The sequence below is a fragment of the Sorghum bicolor genome, chromosome 5, assembly GCF_000003195.3.
Source record: "Sorghum bicolor cultivar BTx623 chromosome 5, Sorghum_bicolor_NCBIv3, whole genome shotgun sequence".
NCBI lineage: Eukaryota > Viridiplantae > Streptophyta > Magnoliopsida > Poales > Poaceae > Sorghum > Sorghum bicolor.
Genome location: NC_012874.2, coordinates 70,212,671 through 70,237,877, shown reverse-complemented (window position 1 = coordinate 70,237,877; position 25,207 = coordinate 70,212,671). Strand labels below are relative to the sequence as shown.

General features: G+C 41.6%; 2 protein-coding genes across 2 annotated transcripts; both read right to left on the bottom strand.

Annotated features, from left to right (window-relative positions):
* On the bottom strand, window positions 11,604–13,393 carry LOC8070233 (UPF0481 protein At3g47200). Its single transcript, XM_002449944.2, has one exon. It carries the CDS (start codon window positions 13,301–13,303, stop codon window positions 11,738–11,740), a length of 1,566 nt encoding a protein of 521 aa, XP_002449989.2. The 5' UTR covers window positions 13,304–13,393; the 3' UTR covers window positions 11,604–11,737.
* LOC8070232 (UPF0481 protein At3g47200) lies at window positions 21,024–22,670 on the bottom strand. Its single transcript, XM_002449943.2, has 2 exons — window positions 22,578–22,670; window positions 21,024–22,476 (listed from the first exon to the last, which is right to left on the bottom strand). Exon 2 carries the CDS (start codon window positions 22,471–22,473, stop codon window positions 21,505–21,507), a length of 969 nt encoding a protein of 322 aa, XP_002449988.1. The 5' UTR covers window positions 22,474–22,476; window positions 22,578–22,670; the 3' UTR covers window positions 21,024–21,504.

Sequence of the window (25,207 nt, the reverse complement as noted above, 5' to 3'; positions counted from 1 at the left end):
TCATTCCTGAACTTCAAAACCGGGTAAAATACATCCCTCAATTTTTGAAACCATGCATATTACATCCCTAACATGGTTATGAGCGGTTTTGAAGGCAGTTTTGTCTTTTTCATTTTTATTTATTTTGGCTGGATATTTGTAAAATTATAGTAAATCACATAAAATTCATAAAATAGTAGATATGATTTTGTTGGACTCCAGATAAGTAGATCTACATAGTGAACATATAATATAGTATGCTTGAGTATAAAATTTTTATTGTAGCTTTAGAACTGTTTTTTCTATAATTAATTAGAATAATTCATAGCTGTAGTTTGTATGGTCCAATTGTGGTGAAGTTTTTATGTTAGACTAATTATTATATGTTTAAACTATGGTAAAAAATTCATACTCATTAGATCATGTATAACTTAGTTATAGATTTATTATAATTTAACAAGCATAAACCTAAATAAATCTATAACTAAGTAATACATGATTCAATGAGTATAAAATTTTTACTATAACTCAATCATAGGATAATTAGCTCACCATATAAATTTCATCACAATTAGACCATAGAAAATGTAGCTATAATTAGTCTAATTAATTACAAAAAAATATAGATCTAAAGATGCATCAAAAACAATTTGTACTAGAACATACTATATTATACATTCAATGTGTAGATATACTGATCTAAAGTCCAACAAAATTGAGTTTTCTATTTTATGATTTTTATCTGATTTACTGTGATTTTTCAAAAAAAATCAGCCAAAATAAATAAAAAAAAGGTAAACCGCTTTCAAAACCAGGTCAATGATGTAATGTGCACGGTTTAAAAGTTGAGGGATGTATTTTATCCGATTTTAGAGTTTAGGGATGAAAATCAGACTTTCGCGAAAGTTGAGGGACCTAAAGTAGACTTTTTCCAATTGCTAATAAATAGTTATAAATCAAAAAAACAAAATTGTAAATAGTTATATTATTATTTATTATATTTAGCATGTACATATATAAGCTAATTTTTTTACCTGTTTGTGACCAAATATCAGAACCATGCGCTCTCTCGAAAGGCTCCAACTGTGCTTACGTATATTTCAAGTTAATTAGTTTTCTTGCCGAAGAAAGTTATATTATAGCCCAGAATGAAGTGAAGATAATACATTGGTTTATAGGCACGGTCCGTGACATAACCTGCTCCTAAAAACCTAATTTTGTGAAAATAAAAAAGGCGGCCATAAAAATACAAAATTTATATTAGAAAATATAGAAAAATAGTAGTGTTTACTAGATGAGAAAAAATATTAAATTTGGAAAAGGATCGAAAGAATAAAAAAATTAAACATGACAATCAGAAAAAAAGAAATAAAAGAACATGGTAGAAAATATAAGAAAAAATATGACATGGACAAACTGAAGAAAACATAAGTGAATGTAAACAATAAACCAAAGAAAAGTATTAAAATAAAGAAAAAGATGAACGTCCTTTTAGATAGTGGGAATAAATCATGGCTTCATCTCTAATCGCAAAGAGCAGCTAACCACCTATTATTACAATACTGTGTAACCACATAAATGCCCCACTCAAAACTCAATTCTAACATTATATGGCCCAAATGACAAAAAAAGAATCCATTGCCGTTGTCTCTACTCTCTAGCATTTAGCATACTTGGATAACATGTTGCTTATTTGCTTCACCCCACTGTAATTGCGCTCATGGCATACCTAGTGTTCCTCCAAAATCTTTTCAATCAATACTTGTCAAAAACTTCATTACTTGTAAGTCATATTGTCTAGAAAAGAGGCTACACATGTGGACCGCGCTCCCCTTGCTCGTACCACCTGTAAAGAATATCATGCCATCATGGACAGCTTTAGCGGTGTCAATCCTACCACAAAGTGAACCACTCTCTAGAGAAATTTAGCATGTAAACAATCAGAGAAGAGATATTGAATTGTTTCATTCTTCAAGTAGAAAGTAAAGTACATAATTTGCTCTTGTTTCCAACTCCTTCACACTAAATTATCTTTTACTATTGATTGTATTGCTAGAATAACAATGATCTATAGTACTCAATTTCTTAAGGACACCACTAATTGAGGACAATAAAAAGCATAAACATAGGTAGATTTGATAAAACTGAGTTAACCAACAACGAACGACCACATAAACAGTATTTCCAATCCTACCTTCGATGACTTTTCAACCTTTGTTATTAAGTTTTCTATAATGCATTGGGAGGGCTAGGTAACAAAAAGGGTAAGCACCTAGCTTGCATCCAAAAAGATGCCCGTATTTTATGTCACAATTAATTCTTAGCTTGCCTAGAGCACGAGATCTCACTTTTATGAAAAATTTACCTTTACACCTAATAATTGCTCAAAGTGCATAGCAATTTTCGATGAGCCAAAAGACTAGTATGATAGGCGAGGACTACCCCCAACCTTGTACTTGTGGTCCTCCACCATCAATTTTCTATGTGGGACTAAAATTATTTGATAAGATGAAGGAAGCTCCGGGCAGGAGTGGGCTTCATAAAGTTTTTATTTGTTTGTTCATCACTAGCAGAGGTGTGCATTGTACACTTCCTCCAGAAAGGAGTATATTGCAGTAATGCATGGTAACAAGGCGAAGGGAAAAACATTTGCTTGTAAAGGAATGACGAAAACTAGCGATCCCAATCCATATGCATTCCATGTAGTCGAAGCACTTCAACTGCAAACTGTGTCAATAATATGATGCAAACAGCCCTATGATTGAAGTCTATACTCACACATGTTTGGTGCTACTTCTGTTGCTCTCACTCACGGATATGACAAGATGTGTACAGCTACCACAAATACATAGTATATATGCTCTAAAATGGTTAAAAGCCAATGAAAATGCATTGTCAAATTAGTAGTGGGCCGGGTGGAGACCAGTTTGAGTATAAAAAGAAAAACGCATTAGCAGGCACACTGCAGCAGTCTCTGTATCTGTAGCTAAAAATTATTGAACTAGTGACAGCACCGAGTAACCAATCCCATGTGCATTACCTGGCCATATAAATTTGGTTGGGGTGCAATTTATATGGCACTGACATTTCATACCAATTCAGTGATAAAAAAGTATAGTTTCCAGTCTGGGTATACACACCTGGCTATATGTGGAGTTCGAAAATTCAATGGCAGCCAACAGAGAAATAGACAACACGGTTAACTCTAAACCTACGTACATATGCTTGTACGTCTATTTGCAGAAATACGTAATTTTAGAAAATATACAAATGTTCAAATTAAACCAATATACAATGTTCAACACTGACATATATATTTAAAACAGAGGGAGTACTATCAAAGAAATCATGACAGCTAAAGCACATATAAAAGTGTGTAGAACATCTATCCCACATCCATGCATATCATGGGTATACATATCAAATCAAACGTTGTTCTTGATTGACAGGAGTGTCCCTATGATCCCAGAAACTGCAATAATGGCTCCCAAAACTGCGGCGATGATTTTCTTGTGTTTGTAATAAAAAGCGTACACCTTGCTCGGAATCTGCCTGCTCTCCTTGTATAACTCGAAGTCTTGCATCACGCTGTTATAGCACCTTCCAAAACGCAGACCCTGGAAGGTTGTGAAGAACTTGAACGCTTCCATGTCGGTGAGGCCTCCTCCTCCCTGCAGGAGACCCCTCGCCCGCAGCTCCTTCACGTCCTCCACTCTGGATACCAACAAAGCCAGGAGCAGGAGGTAGGAGCAGACAGCAGAGTCTTCGACCGGCGCATTTGAAAAGCTTTCGACCGTGCATAGCTCCAGAGCGGCCATGTTGAAGAGGAAGCTTGCACGGTTCCGGTCCAGCGACAGAGGCGCCATGGAGAGCTCACCAAGTACGGTCCCTTTGTAGTTGAGGCCCATGTCGATGAGCTTCGTCGTCTTGTTGGCTGTGAGAGAGACACCAATCTCGGCAAGCTCAATGGCACTAACAGAAATTGCTAGGTTCTTGGGTTCCCGCTTGTTGTCGTCGTCGTCGGCGTTTGTGTTTCTTCCTACAGTGTAGTATCGGAGGAGGCCAAGGAGATGCGGTTTGAATTTCTTGTGTTTAACCAAAGTGGATAGATAAGTAGTATCCTGATCTTCCTCGTCTTCTTCTTTCTTATGGTGCTGCAGATAGCCTCTCCATACAGAGATGAAGCTTTCCGTCAAGGGAACGGCGGGCTCGGGCATGAAATTCATGACCGTCTCCACCACCTTCCAGGGAAGCTGGTTCTCGAGCAGAATGAGATCATGGCGGATGTCGCGGCGGTTTGGGCGCAAGAAACCAACCAAGCTCTCATCTATTGCAATGCCACAGTCCATGCGCATGTACTGCACCAAGAAGCAAGCGTCAACGAACATCATATCTCGGAAGTCTGCACAGCTGATACCTGCCATGACATCCTTGTCATAGAGACGGCGGGCATGGTTGTCTGCTACATGGGCAACCTCGAGATACACCTCCTCCGCTAGGTGGCCAGATTCGATGACGCAGCTTATGACAGCCATGTGCTTGACCTTCTCCGCCTGCTTGAGGTGGGGTTGGTGGTGATGGTAAGGGCCGATCGATGGCGACAACCCTTGGCACCGTATAAGACTCATGGAGACGATCTCGAAGGCTAGCAGGATATCTATGCATCTTCTGTTCCATCAGGTCGATATCAGCCTGAAACTCGTCTGATACTTGCTCGAACACAGCACTAACAAGACTGTTGTTAGAGATCTTATTAGTTTCTTCATTCTGTAATTCAACAGCCTGTTTGCTCGAGATGCCCATTACCTGCCTATTCTGCCAATTAATGACCTCTGCAATGGGCCAGTTAGGCAGTGAGGCTGCAGCATAGTAGGAGTAGTACTCAGCTAGTTCCTGTCCTCCATGGCCTTGACAAGATTGAGGCAAGTATGGTTGGAGGTTGCAGTTACCAATCATGTCGATAGACACATACTCCACTGGGACGCCACCAGCAGCACAAGACCAAGCTTCAGGAGCTGGTTCTTGAACGTCCCAATTCGCCAGCTGAAACTGGCAATTAAGGTCCCCATGTTGCATCTTGGTCCATGATCATCTCTGACTGGCCTTAGCTTCCGAAAGTTATCACTGCATGCATGCAAGTAGTTTAAAAGCAGGAAATGAGAAGAATGAAAAACAGCTAGAAAACAGATTCACGGAGAAAACTTGTACTAGTCAGGATCTCAGGACTAATGTGTACTGAAGAGAGAAGGGAATTGAAGACTTACATCTGGACAGAAGAAGCTCTACCTTGTGGATATGCTTCTTGTGTATAGAACATTATATAGACGACCAGAACCAACCGGTTATGTGTCCCATGATAGTTAGTTTTTTGTATCTATTTACTGTAGGAAGTGGCCATGTACATGTGTTCAGCATACTTACTACACGTTCACACCATGGCTGAACCCTGAGCTGGCAAAACTTGGAATCACACGCTCTAGTATACCATATCTTGAAAATCATGCATGTCGTCGTCTTCATTCTGTGCTTATTAACCTGGGTGTAGGTGTAGACGTATGCCATGGGCTACTCTCTGAGGTGAGCAGCCATTACCATCAGATCTACTATACGGTTGTAAATCAGTATCGTATGCAAGAATAAGAATGGACAAATGTGTTTCATCAAAAATAGTCTGTCGCTAGGAAGAGAGAAGAGAATGGAACATATACATACATCGGGGCATAAGAAGCACTACCTCATGGTCTCATGGATGCTTATTCACACACACACACACACACACACACACACACACACACACACACACACACACACATATATATATATATATATATATATATATATATATACAAGTGCTATTCTACACCCTAGGTGTAGAATACTATTCTACACCAAATTGTTGTACTGAGCAAAATTCAGTATCGCTCAGTATTCGTGTTTCAGTATTGTTCAGTTTTTGATGGTCCTGAGTGTTGGACAAGTTGATACTGAACACTCTCCAGTACTGCTCAGTATTTTTTCTACTTAGTTTTGACTTGCGGTGTAGAATAATACCATGCTGTAGTACCATGCATATCATGTCATTAGTTATATCTGCATATATTAACCCGGCCGTAGGCCCATGCCATTGGCTAACCTATCAAGGCCAGCTAGCAGCCATCACCATAAGATCTACCATTGTAATAAACCATATCCTATGCAAAAATAACAATGGATACGACAAGGAAAGTTTCACTAAAATTAGTCTAGAGATAGGAAGATTCATCCATATTGGGGAATTGCACTTCCGGATCTCCAACCCATTCTGCATCCACCATGAGATCCTCTTTATAAAACTAAATCTGAGTGCCCCTTTAGGTGGCCTAACACCTCTTCAATCGGTTTGATCCAGCCTCGGTCCTAGGTTTTTTTTGACCTATACCTAACCAAGTGTGACAAAAATAATACTCAAACTATACGTATATACATGAAATGTTACCATAGTCAACACATATCCAAAAGAAATATTCACATCCTAATTATATACTAAATTGAATTAGAATTTTTGTCAAACATTTTACGATGCAAAGTCACTAATGATGGTATCATATCAATCTCGTCCAATGGTTTCTTCTCATTGCATAATGTTGCCAAACCGTAAGCTCTCTTTAGACATTGTAGATGGTCCCCAGCAATTTGGTTTCTTCTCATTGCATAATGTTGCCAAACCATAAGCTCTCATTAGACATTGTAGATCACAAATGGTTCCCCGGCAATTTAAATTTTCAGGTTTTTTTCAGCTGAAGCCACCATCATCTGGTGCTCTTGAAGTACTTGTGTTGCTCCTAAAAAATCTGTCCATGGACCCTCTTTGGGATTCTATCAACTCATTTACTCGATCTCTCTTTCCCCTTTATTTCACTCCCACAAGCATGCACATTTCTCACGACACTGAAATTTGGAGAAACATAAGATATTTAGTAAAAGTAACACAACAAGATAATTTGATCTTTTACTTTTGTTATAGTTAGTATCTGCATCCTATCTTACCGGTTGCTACCTCACAATCAGAACTTGAATAATGACTAATGCATACTAGTCTTACGATTACATGATTGGTTTTATTAACACAATCTGTTGGAAAAACATTGTACATTACTGTACCTTAATGGATAGATACGATTCTCACTTGAGAAATTGCATGGGAGAGAAGAGAACCAAACTGGTCTGCCTCTGTGTTTTAGGGCAATGCTGCGATGATGATCAGGGATCAGTTCTCCAGTTCAGCTAATCACCTGGCGAGACAGAAGTCGAGAACAATCTGCAGCCACTACTATAGATTTAACATCACTGCCAGCTCAAAATGCCCATCACTACCGGTTTTATCAACCGACACAGCTAAATCAGCAGTGATGAGGGGGCTCATCAGTGCCGATTTAGCTTCCATTCTGTCTGCTTGTTGCTTATGGGAGCATGGCTGCTGAACTAGTGGTGCTGCGGTGGTGGAGCTAGGCCTAGACATCGCGACAATAGTTAATGGAATCACATGTCACGCTGCCAAAGGAAAATGAATCCTAGATTTGTGTCGAATTGTCCCTCTAGACCGCTACTTACACTAGCACAAGAATAGTTTTCCTAGGCGGTCAAAAATGATTTTCCTAGGCGGGCATCACATCCACCTCGAATACAATGCCTGTGTTAATCGAGTTTCATAGAGAAGACCAAAATGCCTCCCCGAAGAATCGAGATGGACGAAGTGCCCATTTGCGTAAATAGTTTTAGAAAACTAAAAAGGCTTGCCAGTGAGCCCATATTTGAGCCCACCAGCGAGACTACACGCAGCTCATCATCGTTGCTAAGGTCTGTGCGGCTGCCGCCACCCGGATCTACGACCCTTGTGCATCAATGGGAGGAGCCCAACACGTGCCACCCTAACCTCTCCATGGCTATTGCCGAGTCAGCACGTTGTTGCTCCTGTGCTCATGGATGAGGGAGAGAGGAGAGGGAGGCGTGGGGGAGGGCGCTGAGGAGGGGATGAGAGGTGTGCGGGGGAGGAATTCCAAACCCTAGTTTCTGATGATATACATGACCATCATATTGGGAATGGTGGGCTTCCATCAGGTTTTTTGAGGCGGGCCTCTTAATAGTCATCATACAAAAATGGTCTACATTTTTGAAGGTCCACTTCTGTTAATGGATTTTGAGAGACGGGCAATTTGTGACTGTCTCTATAAAGACATTTTGGGAGATGGGCAATTTGTGACTGTTGTAAATAAAATATCCACCTCTGTAAATACAATTTGACTGACGAGTAATTTGTGACCGACTCCGTAAGACAACATCTAAAAATTCTCAAGTACTCCCTCAGTCTCAAAAGAGTGAAGTTCTGTGATTTAAAATTTGTCCCAGAAAAATGACGTGAATTTTAAACACGCAGTTGGTCCACTGATCCAACGCCAAATTACCAATCGAGATGGAGTACTATTTGTTTCCTGCCTCGCCTCAGGTCTCTGCATGCTTGCATACAACGCGTCTCAATTAGGAAGTAAACCATACAACATCCCATCTTTTAAGCGAATCATGTGTGATATACTAAGGGTATTGGGGACATTTCTCTTCACTAATCTATTTAAAAAATCCTAGAACATCACTTTTTTGGGAGAGAGGGAGTACTTTATAAGACAGACAAATTTTGTGATCGTCTCTTTAATGTTTGGATTGTGTCTCGCAAAATCATTTATATAGTAGTGTTAGGTTATTTGCATATGGCTTCTTTGCAAATTGATTACATTTAATTACTATCTTAATGTAGTTTTCAAGTGAGCGAGCAGCTGGGAGGCTCACTTAGTACCTTTGCACTTGTTGGGGGCTTGACCTTGCCTTCCCCTGCCTGGCCGCATCTGAGACCTGCCGTCGCCGAAAACCTTCGTCCCCCGGACCTTTGGACGATAGAATACGAAGGTCCCAGGCGAAGCTAACAATAACGCGTCTCGTGTGATGTATTGTGATGCAGGAACCGAGCTGGCGGCGGAGACCGCGAGGAATGAAGGAGGGGACCTTCGGATCCTCCTGTGGCGGAGGATAGGCTGAAGGATGTCCAAGGACGACGCGAGGGTCACGGTGTCGACGAGGAACCTTCGGCACTTCTGAGTCGAAGGATCGGCGGCCGACCGGAGGATCGAGCCTTGGCAAGCTCGAGTCCCAAGCAGACAGCGCACGTGGAGCTCGTGGTTCGAAATTACTTGAATGACCCCACGATTAGTAGACTGCAGCGAAAGAATATGCCAGGATATTCCCCCGCCGTCACGGGGCGTAATAGGCCCAAGTCGACATCCGTGCCCTATATAAAGGGAATGTAACTGCTTTTAAGGGAGAGAGATAGCCTAGAGATCATTTACGATTCTTACCTACTGTTCTGGGCACTGAGCCCATTGATTGCAACCACAAAGCTGCTCACTGCCGCGCGTGAGCAGTCTCCTCGCCCAACGTGCTGTTAGGAGGTGTAGAACGCATTTCCCAACAGCACTGTGGGTGATGTGCAGGAAAGGAAGGGTGTGCTACTGAGCCGCCTGTACGTAGTGCTACAGGTATCTTTGGTCCTATAATGTTTGCACTGTTTATAATCTTCTGAGAATGTTTGGCCAGTGTGTTTTGACAGTGTTGTCTATATTATTAATTGTTTGGCCATTGGACATGCAAGTTGGTCACTCGCTACCCATCTCCCTTGTAATTCACAGATCTAGATCACTGGTGTTGCCTGCCAACTCATTGTCTTTTCTTCAAGCCTTCTCCACCCACACCCCTTAAGAAACAACAACTCGCTACAAAATCTAATGAGTGGATACGACATAAAGTAATGTAGTTCGTTGTATCTGTACATCTTATATACTAAGGCCTTGTGATAGGGAATTTTAAAAAGTTTCTGGTTTTTGGAATAAACTAAACAGGGCCTTAGCAATCCTGAGCACTACTGTATACCGTATATTTATAGAACCCCATGTGGGAGGTAAGTGCTGCATCGAGACAAAAAGTGTACTTAAACGATGTTATGACCTAATTCGGACTAGTTTTGAGCAAGCTCGTGCCGGGTAGGTACGGTGCAGTGGAGTGCCATCTCAATATAGTATAAAGCAGATTTAGTATCAACAGGCACTATTTGAATATATGCTAGGCATTGTATGGGCACTGTCTAGCTGCTAGCATTTGTTCTAGACGTCACCTAGCCTCGCTAGGCGTTTGTACTTTTCTGTGGACAAAAAGAGTAATGAAATGCTAAATATAAGGAAATTCAATATAACAGAGACAATGTATGACCAATCCCTTATACCACTAAGTTCCAAATTCCATGATGAATAGGCAAAAAGACAATACTGACACAATACGTACAAGAGATAGCTCCAGCATTTCACAATATAAAATTGATTTGAATACAGCGAATCTTTCGGAGGAATATAGTATTCCTTCCATTCTAAATTATAATTATAAGACGTTTTGACTTTTCAAAATACATATTTTTTCGCTATGTATAAAGATATATAGTTAAAACAATGTATATAAAAATGCCAAAACGTCTTGTTATTTGGAAAGAGGGACTATATAACATCCGCGCCTAGACATTTATTACTTTTGTATATATTATTTTACATGGTGTTTGCTTTAGAAGCTGTAGGCAGTCCCAATGGTTGAAACTATCCACGGTTTCCCGAGTGCCACGTCAACAAGAAATCATCTACAGAAACTATTTCACCCAATGTAGGTTTCTTTCCCAAATAAATATTACCCCTTTTTTTTTCTTCTTTCTCTCTCCTAAGTCCATCGTCTTGCTCGGCACCGGCGAGCGAGCACGGCCGCACAGGCGAGCGAGTATGCCGTCGCCGCGTATGGTGTACTTCTCAAGCTAGAAATTAAGCAACTTTGACCGGCTGCTCCGCAAGCTTGTGGACGTCGCACCACACACATCACTGCGTATGATGTACTAGGCGGCAAGCACTATGGCGGCCGTGCAACTGAGTATGCCGTTGCCGTGGCAGCCAAGTACGTCAACGTCGGAAGGCGAGTGAGCGTAGCCATAGGCGGCGGATCATACCGGGTGCGGCCACACCTAGACCAAAATACGAAATACACTGTCTATAGTTTGGAAGGCGAGTGAGCGTAGGCGCGTAGCGGTGTGGGCGAGAGAGGACGGTGACCGGCGATGGAGCGCAGCAGTGCAGTGCAGGTGAGCGAGCGAGATGGCCAACCGCTTTCTTCATTAATTAGCCTGCCATGTCAGCATTTTGCTAAGCTGGCTAGTTATTTATTATGGATAGAAACTACCATTAATACTCTATTAGAGTGCCCTAACGCGAACACCAAAGTTATTGAAAGAGACATGTAACATTAATAAAGTAATAAATCACTCGATTTATTTGTTTTCCACACGGTAATGGAAATGGATAGAGGCTGACGCAAGCCATCCACTGACGTCTTTGAGTGGGGCCTCGTCCAACATGCGGAGCAGAGAATTAAAAGACGCACAGCCTGCAGGGTAACAAAGAATTTTTACAGTGCGGTATCTGATTGCAGCATGCATGACTTAAATAAAGTCGGACTGAAACAAACACAATTGCACGTAATCTCTGTTACCAGCGTATTAATTAATCGGATGATGTTACAAATAAGTGAACCAAACAGCACCTTAAAATGAAAATCAATCACCTACTTATATAGGTGCATATCAGTATTATTTGAACCCTTGAGGGATTGGAGCCGTGCACCGACAATTCCACCAAGAAGTAGGCAGTTAAACCATAGAACGCTTTTTGAGAGACATGAGGGTCCCTAAGATACTGACAAGTACACCAACTACGGAGAATATCGCGAAGATGGTTCTCTTGTTCTTGTAAAAAAACGCATGGACCTTGATCTGCATCTGCCTATTGACCTTGTACTTCTCAATCTCCATCATGATGCGGACATAGCAGTTGGATCCACGTAGGGGCAGGCTCTGAAGTCTCGTGAAGAATGTAAGAGCGTCCTTGTTGACGAGCCCTGCTCCTCCTTGCAGGAGATGCTTCGTCCGGAGCTCCTGCACGTCCTCCTCCCTGTGCACCAGCAGGGACAATAGGAGAAGGTACGAGCAGACTGCAGACTCTTCAGGCTCAGCTTCTTGGAAATTCGAGGTCGTGCATAGCTCGAGAGCTGCCATGTTGATGAGAAAGCTGGCACGTTCGTCGTCCAGCGACAGCGGCGCCATGAAGAGCTCAGCAAAGATCCCTCTCTTGTTGACGCCCATGTGGATGAGCTCGGTTGTTTCTTCCTCATTGGCTTTGAGCTTGATGCCATTTTCAGCAAGTTCAATGGCACTCACAGAAAATGATATCGTGTTGGTTTTCACTTCAATGGGTGTCTTGGTGTTGCCTTTTCCCACAATGTAGAACCGAAGGAGGCCAAGGAGATGTGGTGGCTCGAAGCTATCATCCAACACAAGAGGCTTTTCGACGACAACCTTGCGGTCCTGCAGGTACTTCTTCCAGAACGCGACGAAGGCTTTCAGATCCACGGGCCTGAACCTCAAGACAGCCTCTACAACACGCCAGGGGATCTGGTTCTCGAGCAGCACAATGTCATGGCGGATGGCCTTGCGGTTGAAGTCGAAGAAGCCACGCAACGATGGGTCCATGGTGCTCGAACCATTCGTGCTGAGAGCAAAGTACTGCACCAAGAAACAAGCATCATAGAACATCATATGAAGGAAGTCGTCTTCGCTGATATCTGCCATCACATCCTTGTCGTAAAGGCTGCGGGAATCGTATGCGGCGGTGACAACGGCATCATACATGTCTTGGACTGAGTGACCCGACTCCATGATGCAGTGGTAGGCAGCCACATATTTGGCTTTCTCAGCCTGCTTGAGCTGGTTCTGGCCATGGTGGTAAGGCCCAATGGCCACCAACCTTGGGACAGTAAAGAATTTGTTATCGAAAACTTGGATGCTCGGAGGGTACTTATGGATCTTCATCTTCATCATGTCGATATCAACCTTGAACTCACGTGCTGCATCCTCAAACACATGAATAGGATTGATTGGGATCTTCATTCCCATATTATGGAAGTGAGGCTCAAACTCTTGTTGATCTTCTTTGTCAACGGAATCATCGTCTGTGGCTGCTGCATACTCAAACTCAACCATTTCAGTCGACTCTGACTCCACAGGGTAGCCAGGATCCCATCCTGCATATTCCATGGTCCAGTTCGACAGTTGGACGTTGAAAGGTACCCACGCTGCAGTTGGCTCCATGATCCAATCAGTGAGATGAAGAGTACTGTACAAAAAGTTGGAAGTGTTAGATGAAAAAGATCTATACATAGATCACAAAGAAAAGGACAATGTCATGTTAATTAGAAACACAAAATAGTGGTGACTCAAAGACAACGAAGAGAGAAAGTGAAAGAAAAACTTACAGCAGGGCATGAAGAACAGCCTAGTCGACTCCCCACTTATAGATCGAGCATCAATTCATGTGGCAGATCCGCTGTCGTCTATCGTTGCCAAGTCAGATTATGTATGACATCGTTGATATATTCTTGCACCCATGCATATAGTTGGTGGTACTATATATCTAGTTTGCAGTCACGACAAAATCTACAGCTACAAGGTCAAGTTGCAGATGGGGACCAGTAGTGTGCAAGGTGGCAGGTGCATGCACGTGTTTGTGTGTAGAGGAACGTAAAAACCATAGCCGCTAGCTGTCATCTCGATCGGCCATTGCTGCACTTGTCATACGGCCTTTGCCTTCCAAAATTTTTTAATCCATCCCATCGAATCTTTAGACACATGCATAGAACATTAAATGTACATAAAAAATTGAACTAATTACACAGTTTGGTTGAAAATCGCGAGACGAATCTTTTAAGCCTAGTTACTCCATGATTAGCCTTAAGTACTACAGTAACCCACATGTGCTAATGACAGATTAATTATGTTTAATAGATTTGTCTTGCAGTTTCCTGACGAGCTATGTAATTTGTTTTTTTATTCGTTTCTAAAAACTCCTTCCGACATCCTTCCGACACATCCGATGTGACATCTAAAAAATTTTTATCAGCAATCTAAACAGAGCGTTAGGGACGCTCAAAACTCCCAACGTGCACTGGTCTAGCTACCATGCTGTGAGATGCTCCAACTGTTAATGTCCTTGGCGATTAAAGTTTTCGCTCCATATTAATCTTCTGCTTCATCTTTAGCTAGCGTATGCTACTATAGCGATGATTTTCATATGGCCCTTATTTTATTCTGGAGCTGGATCCATCAACAAATGCCCTCTGCCTTAGGAGCAAGCAGGAAGCTTGGAAATACCATCTGCTATTTTAAAATATGGGTCATTTCTAGCTAGAGGTGTCAAGAAACAGCAGCAGCCCTTGGAAACTGATTTGCAAGGATGGCTAATGTAAAGCAACTGGCTTCCTCCAAAAATATAGGGGCCGAATATAAGAAGCCCCCTTTTTCCTCCTTGGAATAGAACTGCATCCCGAGAAACAGAAGGGGTAGCTCATCACAAGAGTGGCGGGAAGTTCAGCTCTTGATTTCATTGGAATGGGTGACTCTAAAAGGCAAGTGTATGCCATTCCAAATATATTTTTAAAGTTTACTGCTAGATTACATTCTTAATTAGTTTTTTCATTTCTCTCTCCATGCATCGTTGCAGCAATTAACCTGAAATTTACATAAATCTTTAGAGGCCTTAATTAGGGTAAATTGAGTAGGGAAAATAATTTAGCTTCCATGTCTCAATTTGATGGTCTAATAGTTAGTTCTTGAATCAATAATTAAGTTTTGATCTAGAACTATATATAAATGTAGATATGAGCATAGAATGAGGAGTTATTAGACAGGCTTAAAATAATTAACTTTGTGACTGAATATTAATTGTTGCATTGGCTACCTGCATATGGGAGATTAGTTATTAGTCGGTGTCTTAAACTCTTGGTATACATCATTAGGCTAACTTATATAGCTATACAATGATGTTGCTTGCTAATCCTGTCATTTTTCTGTCTTCAAGTCATCTCCACCGTACCTGCCCCCCTAATTTCTAATGAGTTTATACGATATTATGTGTTTGGCCGTAGCTCGACATCTTATATTGAGTGTGGGCTACAGATGGTATCACCAATCATGGAGGTAGGTGGATTCATATCCACGCTAGCTATTTGTATATATATTTCAACGTCCAGGATTAGCTTTGAGCAAGCTCAGGCCGATGTCTGCTATGTCAATATAAACAAGTCTAGTATATCCAAAGTTGTATGTGCTCGAAAGGAAAGGTAGCAAATCAACATGAATGACATTCAATGCCCTGATGCCCTGTTGAATGTACAGTATATATGCATGACAACAGCGGCAGGCAGCGCGATTGCGTGTCCATATGAAGTAGGAACGGATCCGGATATCCTAAAGATTAACATTTATATCGGTATTAGGGTCAATATGGATATCCATGTCCGTATCGATTTTGTTGGGACAAGGGTCCCAACGAAGGCCGGCTAGAGAAGGCTGGCATGAGAAGGCTTCCGGCAGGAGAAGGCTTATGGCGAAGGCTGGCAGAAGAAGGCTGCCGACGAAGGCCGGCTGGAGAAAGCCAGCGAGAGAAGGTGAAAGGTCCAAATGGCTAGAGGGGGGAGTGAATAGCCTATTTAAAATTTTACAAACTTTACTAAACAAGTGAGTTAGTAAAATAAGTGGCGAAGCTATTCTAGCACTAGCACAACTAAGCTATGCAAGCCACCTATACAAGTCTAGCAAGAAGGCTAAACACTAAACCACAACAACTAGAGAAGGCTACACAACAACTCTAAACTAACAAGAACTAAGCTACACAAGCTAAACTAACAAGGTAGGCAAGTAAGTAAAGAGAGGAGAGTGATTGTTATACAACGTTGTAGAGTAGAGATATATCCAATCAATCACTCACAATCACAAGAGAAACCTCGGCAAGAGATGACACAAGATTTTTTACCGAGGTTCACTTGCTTCCTGGCAAGCTACTCCTCGTTGTGGCGATACACCCACTTGATGGATCACGAGCTAATTGGCAATCCAAAGCCAAACCCTCAGCGGGTGCCGCACATCCACTCACAAGATGGGGATCCTCCAAGCCATGAGCAATCCACTAGAGTAGCCAATTGCGATCTCCCGCGGGGAAGGCTCAAGAACCCCTCACAAGTCACTTGGTAAGGCTCGAAACAATCTCCAATCACGAGCTCAACACCACCGCTGCTCCAAGCCGTCTAGGGCGTCGGGAAACACCCAAGAGTAACAAGAAATCCGCAGCAAACTCAAGAATCAAGTGCCACTAAATGCAACTCTCAAAGCAATGCACTTGAATCTCACTCAATCTCACTAGGATTAACAATCAAGCAAAGAGATGAGTGGAGGGAGTGTTCTCTAGCTCAAAGTATGCCTCAAGTAATCAAATGTGCAAGAGAGAACCTCCCAAAGCCGGTCACCAACTATTTATAAGCCCCTCAAAGAAACTAGCCGTTGGCTGTTTTCACTGGGCTGAAAACGGGGGCACCGGACGCTACTAAGTGATCACCGGACGCTCGACCCCCAGCGTCCGGTGCTCAGGGATAGGCCACGTGTTCTCTTTGAATCTCGCGCGTCAGTTTCTAACGGCTACCTGCAACACACCGGACGCTCTGCAAGTCCACACCGGACGTGTCCGGTGCACACCAGACTCATGCGCAGAGAGTTTGTCAAACTCGCGACCTCACCGGACGCTGGGCACCGGACGGTCCGGTGCTCACCGGACTCGTGCGCAGAGAGGGTTGCAAAAACCCCTCACACCGGACGCTAACCACCGGACACTACCAGAGTGCGTCCGGTGCTCAACCCTAGCAGAGTCAAGCTCTGACAGCACACCGGACGCTCAGGCCAGCGTCCGGTGCCTCCGCACTGAGCGTCCGGTGAGTGTTTCCAACTGAGAAACACTTCCGCGACTTCTCCAAATTTCCCACCGGCGCAAAAGAAAATATACACTTAATTTTCTCAAAAGCGCCGAACCCAAACACTCACCGGACAAGTGTTTGGGGACAAGTCTGCTAGAAAAGGATGAACTAGCGCCATTAAAATGCATCGAAAACCCTAGGAACTCCACCTCCTTTGCAAATGTGCTAACACCAACAAGTGTCCACCACCAAGGTGCATGTGTGTTAGCTTTTCACAAACATTTTCACCAAAGGAGGCTCAAGAAGTGAACCTAGTAGCACTTGATTCGAGAGATGACCGTGATTTCTCCTCTTGATAGTCGGCTATCTATCCTAAACCCGGTCAATCACTTCTCTACTCATCTTAGACCGGCAAAAGTAAAACCCTATGTTTATACCTTTGCCTTGATAACTTTGCTCCTCGTCTATCATCATGATCTCCACATCATGCTTCATTTCTTTGTAATCATGTGGCCACCTTTCTATGCCACCATGCACCTTCATCACATGTGTTGCTATGCCTAACTCAAATCACTTAAACACAAGGCATTAGCAACTTGGTGTCATTAATTACCAAAACCAAACTTGGGCTTTCAGAAGGTCTCCTAACCAAGGTCCTAGATGAAGGTACCTGATGAAGGTCTCTTAATGAAGGCTCAGCCGAGGAAGGTCTCCCGAAGGAGGTCTGGGGCGAAGCTCTAGAACAAAGGCCTCTAACGAAATATTGTTTTGTATAAGAGCTCCATGGAGAAGGCTCCACGGTGGAGGCTCAGTGGAGAAGACTGTGACAAAAGTCGCAGCGCACGAGAGGAGAGACTGAGGCGGTGGCTAGGGTTTATTATGAAAAATAAGTGGGAGAGAAGAGAGTCCCCCTTGTCCTCATGTTCTTAGTATTATATAGGTAAGCAGAAATTTACATACAATTCCTTATTAGGAGTGAGTTTTGGATGCATTCTAATGGCGCTAGTTCATCCTTTTCTAGCAGACTTGGCTTATATGAATATGGCATGTCCCAATAGATTTTAATATGAGTGTTAAACAAATATATTTGAATCCATTTTTATGATTCGAACGGACTATATGGCTCAATCCAACAGCTCGCAATGGGCGACGTTGCCCGATCCACCTGGCCAATATTGGTGCAGGATTTGTATGGTAAAAGATAATGTAGATTTTGAGGAAAATTTTAGTTTAGTTTCTTTAAGGCACATGTCGGGTAATTTATACATTATACATTATACAAATTTTAGTCATTATTTTGTATTATCTTACATAATGATAGATCAGGTAATTAAGATATAATTTCTTGATTACTTTGTATTAATTTTGTCACTGGCAAAATAAGTAATTTAGATGAAGTAAGATACTATTAATAACGGTGGAGCTATGTATTTTCAAAGTAAATTTCAGAATTAATTTCAATATTCATAATAATAGAAGAGGTGGGCAATTTTTTTTAAAGTACAATACAGACACTCACAACGCATGCAGACTCACACCTACGAATACATGTATGTAAATCCTACCTCTATGAACACCTCCAAATGACTGAGCCAGCAGATCTCAAGATTCATAAAGTCATCATAGACATCTTGTCGACACCTCTATGAACACAGGTATGTAAACTCTAAACCTGTGAGCACCTCTGAAGGATTGAGCCAGCACATCACGAGATTCACAAAGTCATCATAGGCGTCTTGTTGTCGACGGGGACGTCGTCTATCACTGAAAGCAAAGTATAGCGCCATTAAATCATAGAATAAATCCACGAAAATACGAATACTCGTGCCAAGTCGTGGACTTGAACTCGGGTGAACGGGTTTCACCATAAGGAACCCAGCTGATCTATGATCAGTTTGTGAAATGGGTACAGTAAACATTGACAATATTAAACATTCACAATGATAATTAGGAACCGCCATATTAATGTTCAGACATTTGTCGTTACTCTGAGAACTTTTTCAATTTAAAATTTTTCCTAGCACTTCTCATAAAGACTAACGTGAGTTTTGTTCTCTTATTTCCCCGTCTTTACCATATAGTTTGGCCCTCTTTTCATTCCTGGATACTCAAATACGAATTTGTATGGCTCACCAAATCTGCCATGTATAGATGGACAGAAGGCACAAGCAGCCCATATGATCCAGGATATTGGCCTACGCCGTGTTTAGTTCCTCAACGAAAAAATGTTGGGACACTGTAGTACATTCATTTGTTTGTGTTAATTATTGTCTAACTATATAGACTAACTAAACTCAAAAGATTCGTTTCATAAATTCTGACCAAACTGTACAATTAGTTTTTATTTTCGTCTATATTTAATACTCTATACATGTGTCTAAAGATTTGATGTGACGGAAAATCTTGAAAAATTTTAGATTTTGGGATGGAATTAAACAAGGCCCTAGACTAAACTAGGCACGAGCGCACGGCTTGTTAATTACTAATGCCATGGCAGGTGCCATACTTAGGCCACTCCCTTAACCTATACACTATCGGAGTGTCCCTGGCACTCGGTAAAGGTCTAAATATATTTGGTAAAGTTTTTGTCGAATATCACATTCAGTGAAGACCATATGGTAAATTTTTGGTTGGCAAAGAGATCTTTGCCGAGTGCTATTTTTCGGTCAGTATAAAAAAACCCCCAAAAATAGAGATTTTTTTGGGAAGCCCCCAATGGCTAGTTGTAGCATTTTTCGCGCAAAATACATGGCTACATGGCTAGTGGGATTCAAACCAAGTTGCCGCATTTTTTGTGCAAAATATGCGGCTACGCGGCCGGTGAGATTCAAACCAAGTTGCTGCATTTTTTGCGCAAGATACACGGCTATGCAGCCGATGAGATTCGAACCTGATCAACCTCTCACATGTTTCCCTCCCTAACCACTGCACCACACTGTAACTTGTGTCTATATTGCATTTTGATTCCTTATATATTATACCAAATTATGTGTAAATGGATTGTTTGAGGCCTTAAACGATTTTAAATCAAAAAGTTATCAACTATAAAGTTTTGTAACTTTTGGACATCTATAATTTTTATTTAGGGAGTTTCTCCATCAAAAGTCATTTGTAAAATTTGAATTTCAAATTTGAGAAATTCAAACGTACCTTTTTGCATGATAAGATGATTTAAAATCAAAAAGTTATCAACTACAAAGTTTCATAACTTTTTGAGATCTACAGAGTTTATTTAGGAATTTTTTTCTATCCGAGGTCATTTCACAAAAATTCAAATTTTAAAGTTTTTAGACACAGTTTTACATGACAAGATAAACTCAAATGAAAAGGTTGCCAACTATAAAATTTCATAACTTCTCAAGATCTACAAAGCTTATTTTGATTGTTTGTTCATTTGTTCATCCAACATGGTGATTCTTATATTTTTCACAAATCTTACATATCTCTCTTGTAGTTTCATAAACTATAAGAGAGATCTAAAATTTGTGAATAAATTTATTTCACTTTGTCAAATGAAGAAATGACCAAAATAAAGGTTATGGATCTTAAGAATTTAGACAACTTTGTAGTTGAAATCTTTTTTATTTGAATTCGTTTAGGGCTTGAATTTTATTTGAAATTTTCTTTGCCGAATGTTTTTTTTATACTCGGCAAAGAAGGTCTAAAAACACTTGGCAAAGAGGCTTGTTTGCCGAACATTAAAATACACTACACTAACCACATGGTTGGTGCTACCATCTAGCTTTAGCTAATAAATCCCGGCAAGTTTATTTATCATTAACTCGCTATCACTATGCTAAGTTTATCTCTACAGGGTACAGACTGCAGGCAAAGTAGTCTGTACTTTGTAGAGATAAATTTAGCATAGTGACAGCAAATTAATGAATCTCTTGTGTTGTTAAATCTTTTGCGGACTAAACTGAAGCTGTAATCATCAGCTCACACTGTCAATGCCCATTCGTGTGGGTGATGGTCTAGCGATGGACTTTGATAGTCACTAGCTAGTTTGTACATTAAAAGAACTCTTATAGATTGTGTTTTTATAAGTTATCTCAAGGTGGTTGTATCAGCTCGATGTATTTAATCCTGAGTTCAATCAAATGCTTCATTAATAAAAAAAACACAAACACCATGTTCAATTTGAGTAGACAGAGGAATCATATATATAGATAGAAAAATTACAACTAAAGCATAGATACAACATCTCAAATAGAACTTTTGATAGATAGGAGTGTCCCTATGATCCCGCCAACCGCACCAATGCTGGTGACAACCGCAGCGATAGTTTTCTTGTGGTTGTGGAGAAATGAATGCATCTTGGTCTTCATCGGCCTATTGTCCCTGTAAATCTCGATGTCTCGCATGATTTGATAGTAGCGTGGTCCCATGCGCAGACCCTGGAAGCTGGTGAAGAATCGGAGCGCCTCCTCGTTGGTGAGCCCTCCTCCTCTCTGTATGAGACCCCTCTCCCGTAGCTCCTGAACTTCCTCCTCCCTGTATACCAGATTGGCTAGGAGCAAGACGTAGGAGCAGACAGCAGAGTCTTGTTCCCGGGCTTTTGAAAAGCTTCGGACCATGCACAGCTCAAGAGCCGCCATGTTGACGAGGTAGCTTGCACAGTCACGGTCCAGGGACACCGGTGCCAAGCAGAGCTGTGCATGGTCCAACAATGTAGTAATGGAGGAGGCCAAGGAGATGAGGTGGTTTGTAGTCTTCATACCAGATAAAAGGCTTTGGTTCGGGAGGCTCACGATGGTCGCTGGGTAGCATACAACGTCTCATTTTATACACAAAGTTCTTGGATATCGATGACATAGGCATCAAGAATGTCATGACTACCTCGACCACCATCCATGGGATCTGGTTCTCAAGCAGCATGACGTCATGGAAGATGTCGCGGCGGTTAGGACTCAAGAAACCCTTCAAGCTCTTATCAATTTTGTAACGACTTGATGCCCGCATAAGCATGTACTGCACCAAAAAACAAGCATCAAAGAACATCATATGTCGGAAGTCATCTTCGCTAATACCTTCCATCACATCCTTGTCGTACAAATGGCGGGCGCAGTCTGCGACGGGGATGAACACTTCATACATCTCCTTCAGTAACTTGCCTTCCCCGGTGCAGTGGCAGGCGGCAACGTGCTTCACTTCCTCCGCCTTCTTGAGGTGCTCCAGGCCATGGTGGTAGGGGCCAAGGGCCACAATCCTTGGCACGGTATAGGATTTATCGACAGTTCCAAGACATGCCGGGTATCTATGTATCTTCTGCTTCATCATGTTCATATCAGCCTTAAACTGGTCCACTACTTGTTTGGCGACACACCTTGCATCACTGTTGTCGTCCGAGACCTTGGCTTTCTCACAGCTCGTAGTAATATTGTGTTGTGAGGCTGCAGAATAGTACTCAACGAGGTGCTGCTGCAGCTGCAGCTGCACATCATTCTCATCATATGCTTGGAGGCCGCAAGCACCACCAGGTATGTCGATGGACGCATAGTCCACAGGGAGACCGGCAACTGGTTCTTCACTGGTCCAGTTCGCCAGCTGAAACTCGCAAGGTCCGTCCCATGCTGCAGCAGCTTCCATGCTCTGCAGGAAAACAAATGGAAATGAAGTCATACACTTAATAAATCTTAGAAATACATCATACAGAGACTACAAATGTTTCGTGTATACATGCAAACACGTACGTTAGTGAGAACTGAGAAACCAAATGAGAAGAGAATGAGACTACTTGCAGACAGGCCAGAAGAAGCACAGCCTTTTTCTTAGCTTGTTGACACCTTATATATATAGAGAGAGAGAGCTTCAAGTCCCACTGTCAGAATGTCATCTATAACGTTGGCCAATATTAGTTTATGACAACGTTTAGGTATAGTATTATCTTGATGCATGCATGTACAGGTTTGTGCTACTATCTTGCTCTCACTTACGATCGACAAGATGTACAGCTGCTATACGGCTAACCATAAAATACAAAAAAAAAAAGACAGAGAAGTAAATGGTTCTTATCAAAGAGATTCGGAAACTGGCCACCAATACCTACAAGACAAGATCCTGATAAATGATATATGCAAGACTTCACTAAGAACAAGTACAATAATTGGCTTATAGCCAAACAAATACATATGCGGAGGAGAAAAGACAGGAGAGAGAGGAGAGAGAGAGAGGAGAGCTTGACTCTCATGGAAGAAAACAAGCTGGATACAAAAGTATAGGCAGTGGTGGACCCATATATTAAGTAAATGTGAGAAGGGTAAGAACAGAGAAAGTGGGACATAGGTAAAAGAAACAATTAAAAAGTTCCCTTCAGACAATTAAGAGACCACTATTATATAGTTTGGCAATTACAACTTGGCTAATATGCAAATACTTGGCTCTATTAGGCTTGCTCTAAGCAATCAACAATAAAAATAGAGAATACTCAACACAAATAATTGCACGGTGGACACGATAACCACCACACCACCACCACCACAATAACAATCCAAAGTGAAGGAGCCACCTAATTAAGCATAATCAATTGCTCCAACCCATGTACTGCTCCTAAAAAACCGTAGGGACCAGCCGTCCAGTATTCCATGTCAAAGAATTAATATCATACGTACAAGGACAGATACACATATGTTATCATACAGCATATACAGCCAACTGATCATGCCGACACTCTTGATGCTCACTCTATTAAGCAAGTGGCTACATATAGACTATAGATGCATGTGCGTTAGGCGTACTAACCACACATTCACACATCACAGGACGGGTCATTTGACTGAGCTGGCAAAAATTTGTATCGATATCGCGCGCGCAAGCTCTAGGCCTCTAGCTAGTACGTACCACATGGTGTTGGTATGTGTATGTTAGATTAGAACGAATGCTACGGCACTAACACGTAGAACTAATGACATTGGCTAATCTCTGGAGGATAAACGTGATTAGATCTAAAAGTAGGTCTTCCCTCTCCTATCCTGTTCCTTGAACGCTACTAAAAAGTTATTTTTAGAGAGGTTGGTTTTCCATGAGGGGCTTCAATGAGAACTAGGGAGAACTTGTGCCTTTCTCCATATACTTCGGTAAGAATACCAGATCGAGTCATCAATGGGAGTTTCCATCTCTATATCATTTAAGCTTCCATATTTATATTGTGTGTCTTGATTGTGTGCATTACCTTCTTATAGCTTAGTTGATAGGATTACAATCTAGGTTATATAACACTTTTGCTTAGGTTGAAATTAGAGGCCATAGTTAGAAACAGTTTTTAAGTTGCCTAATTCAACACCCCCCCCCCCCTCGACGTCATGGTCCCTTTACACCATTTCATACTCATTTTCTACAAAAATATTCATCTTCACAAGCATACATAAATAATGACAGCTATGGCACAACCATACATAAATTATGTGCCACAATGATAAATTCACTCAAGGTTGCCATCACAACCATACTGAATGATACAATAATACAATTTGGTAGACACGGAAGCAATAGTAATGCTTCAAATACCTCTTCGGACCCCTAATAAGGTCCTGTTTAGATCAAAAAAATTTTGGATTTTGATATTATAGCACTTTCGTTTTTATTTGACAAACATTATCCAATCATAAAGTAACTAGGCTTAAAAGATTTGTCTCGTGATTTACAGACAAAGTGTGTAATTAGTTTTAATTTTTATTTATATTTAATGCTCCATGCATTGTGCCGCAAGATTCGATGTGACAAGAAATCTTGAAAAGTTCTTGATTTTTAGGGTGAACTAAACAAGGCCTCTTCACATGAACAGCAGAAGTTATCCAAGTACAACCTGTAGCAAAAAAGGAAATCAGCATAGAAGCTGATCAACACCACCTGTGTCTCCTATTGACGACTCTGACAGGACAGAGCACAATCATCCTAACAGGTGACTCTGATCCGCGCCAGGATCACCATGTCAGAGAGACACGACCTAAGACTCCATGTTTGCTTAAATGAACAAAACTAAGCTCAGCCACCGGTCCCGAAAAATTATCACTGCGGTGGTCAACGAGTATACTGCCTGGCTTTCTTCATAGACAGTTTTCTTTTGTTGATAAGGAGACTGTCTCGCTGGAAACAGTCCACGACACATAGTGATTGACGTCCTCCCGATGGCCTTCCCCAGTCCTCTCCCGGTTTTGAAGCCCCTCAATCCAGAACTTGTCTGTATAGAACACTACCTTCAGTGGGTAATCCCGAGTATGCTAGCCAAGGCACATCAGATTAGTGGAGTCAGGAAGTAACAGGGCATGTTTAAGCTTTCCTCCGGGACCAATCTATGTAACCATATCCAGTAACTAAGATGGTT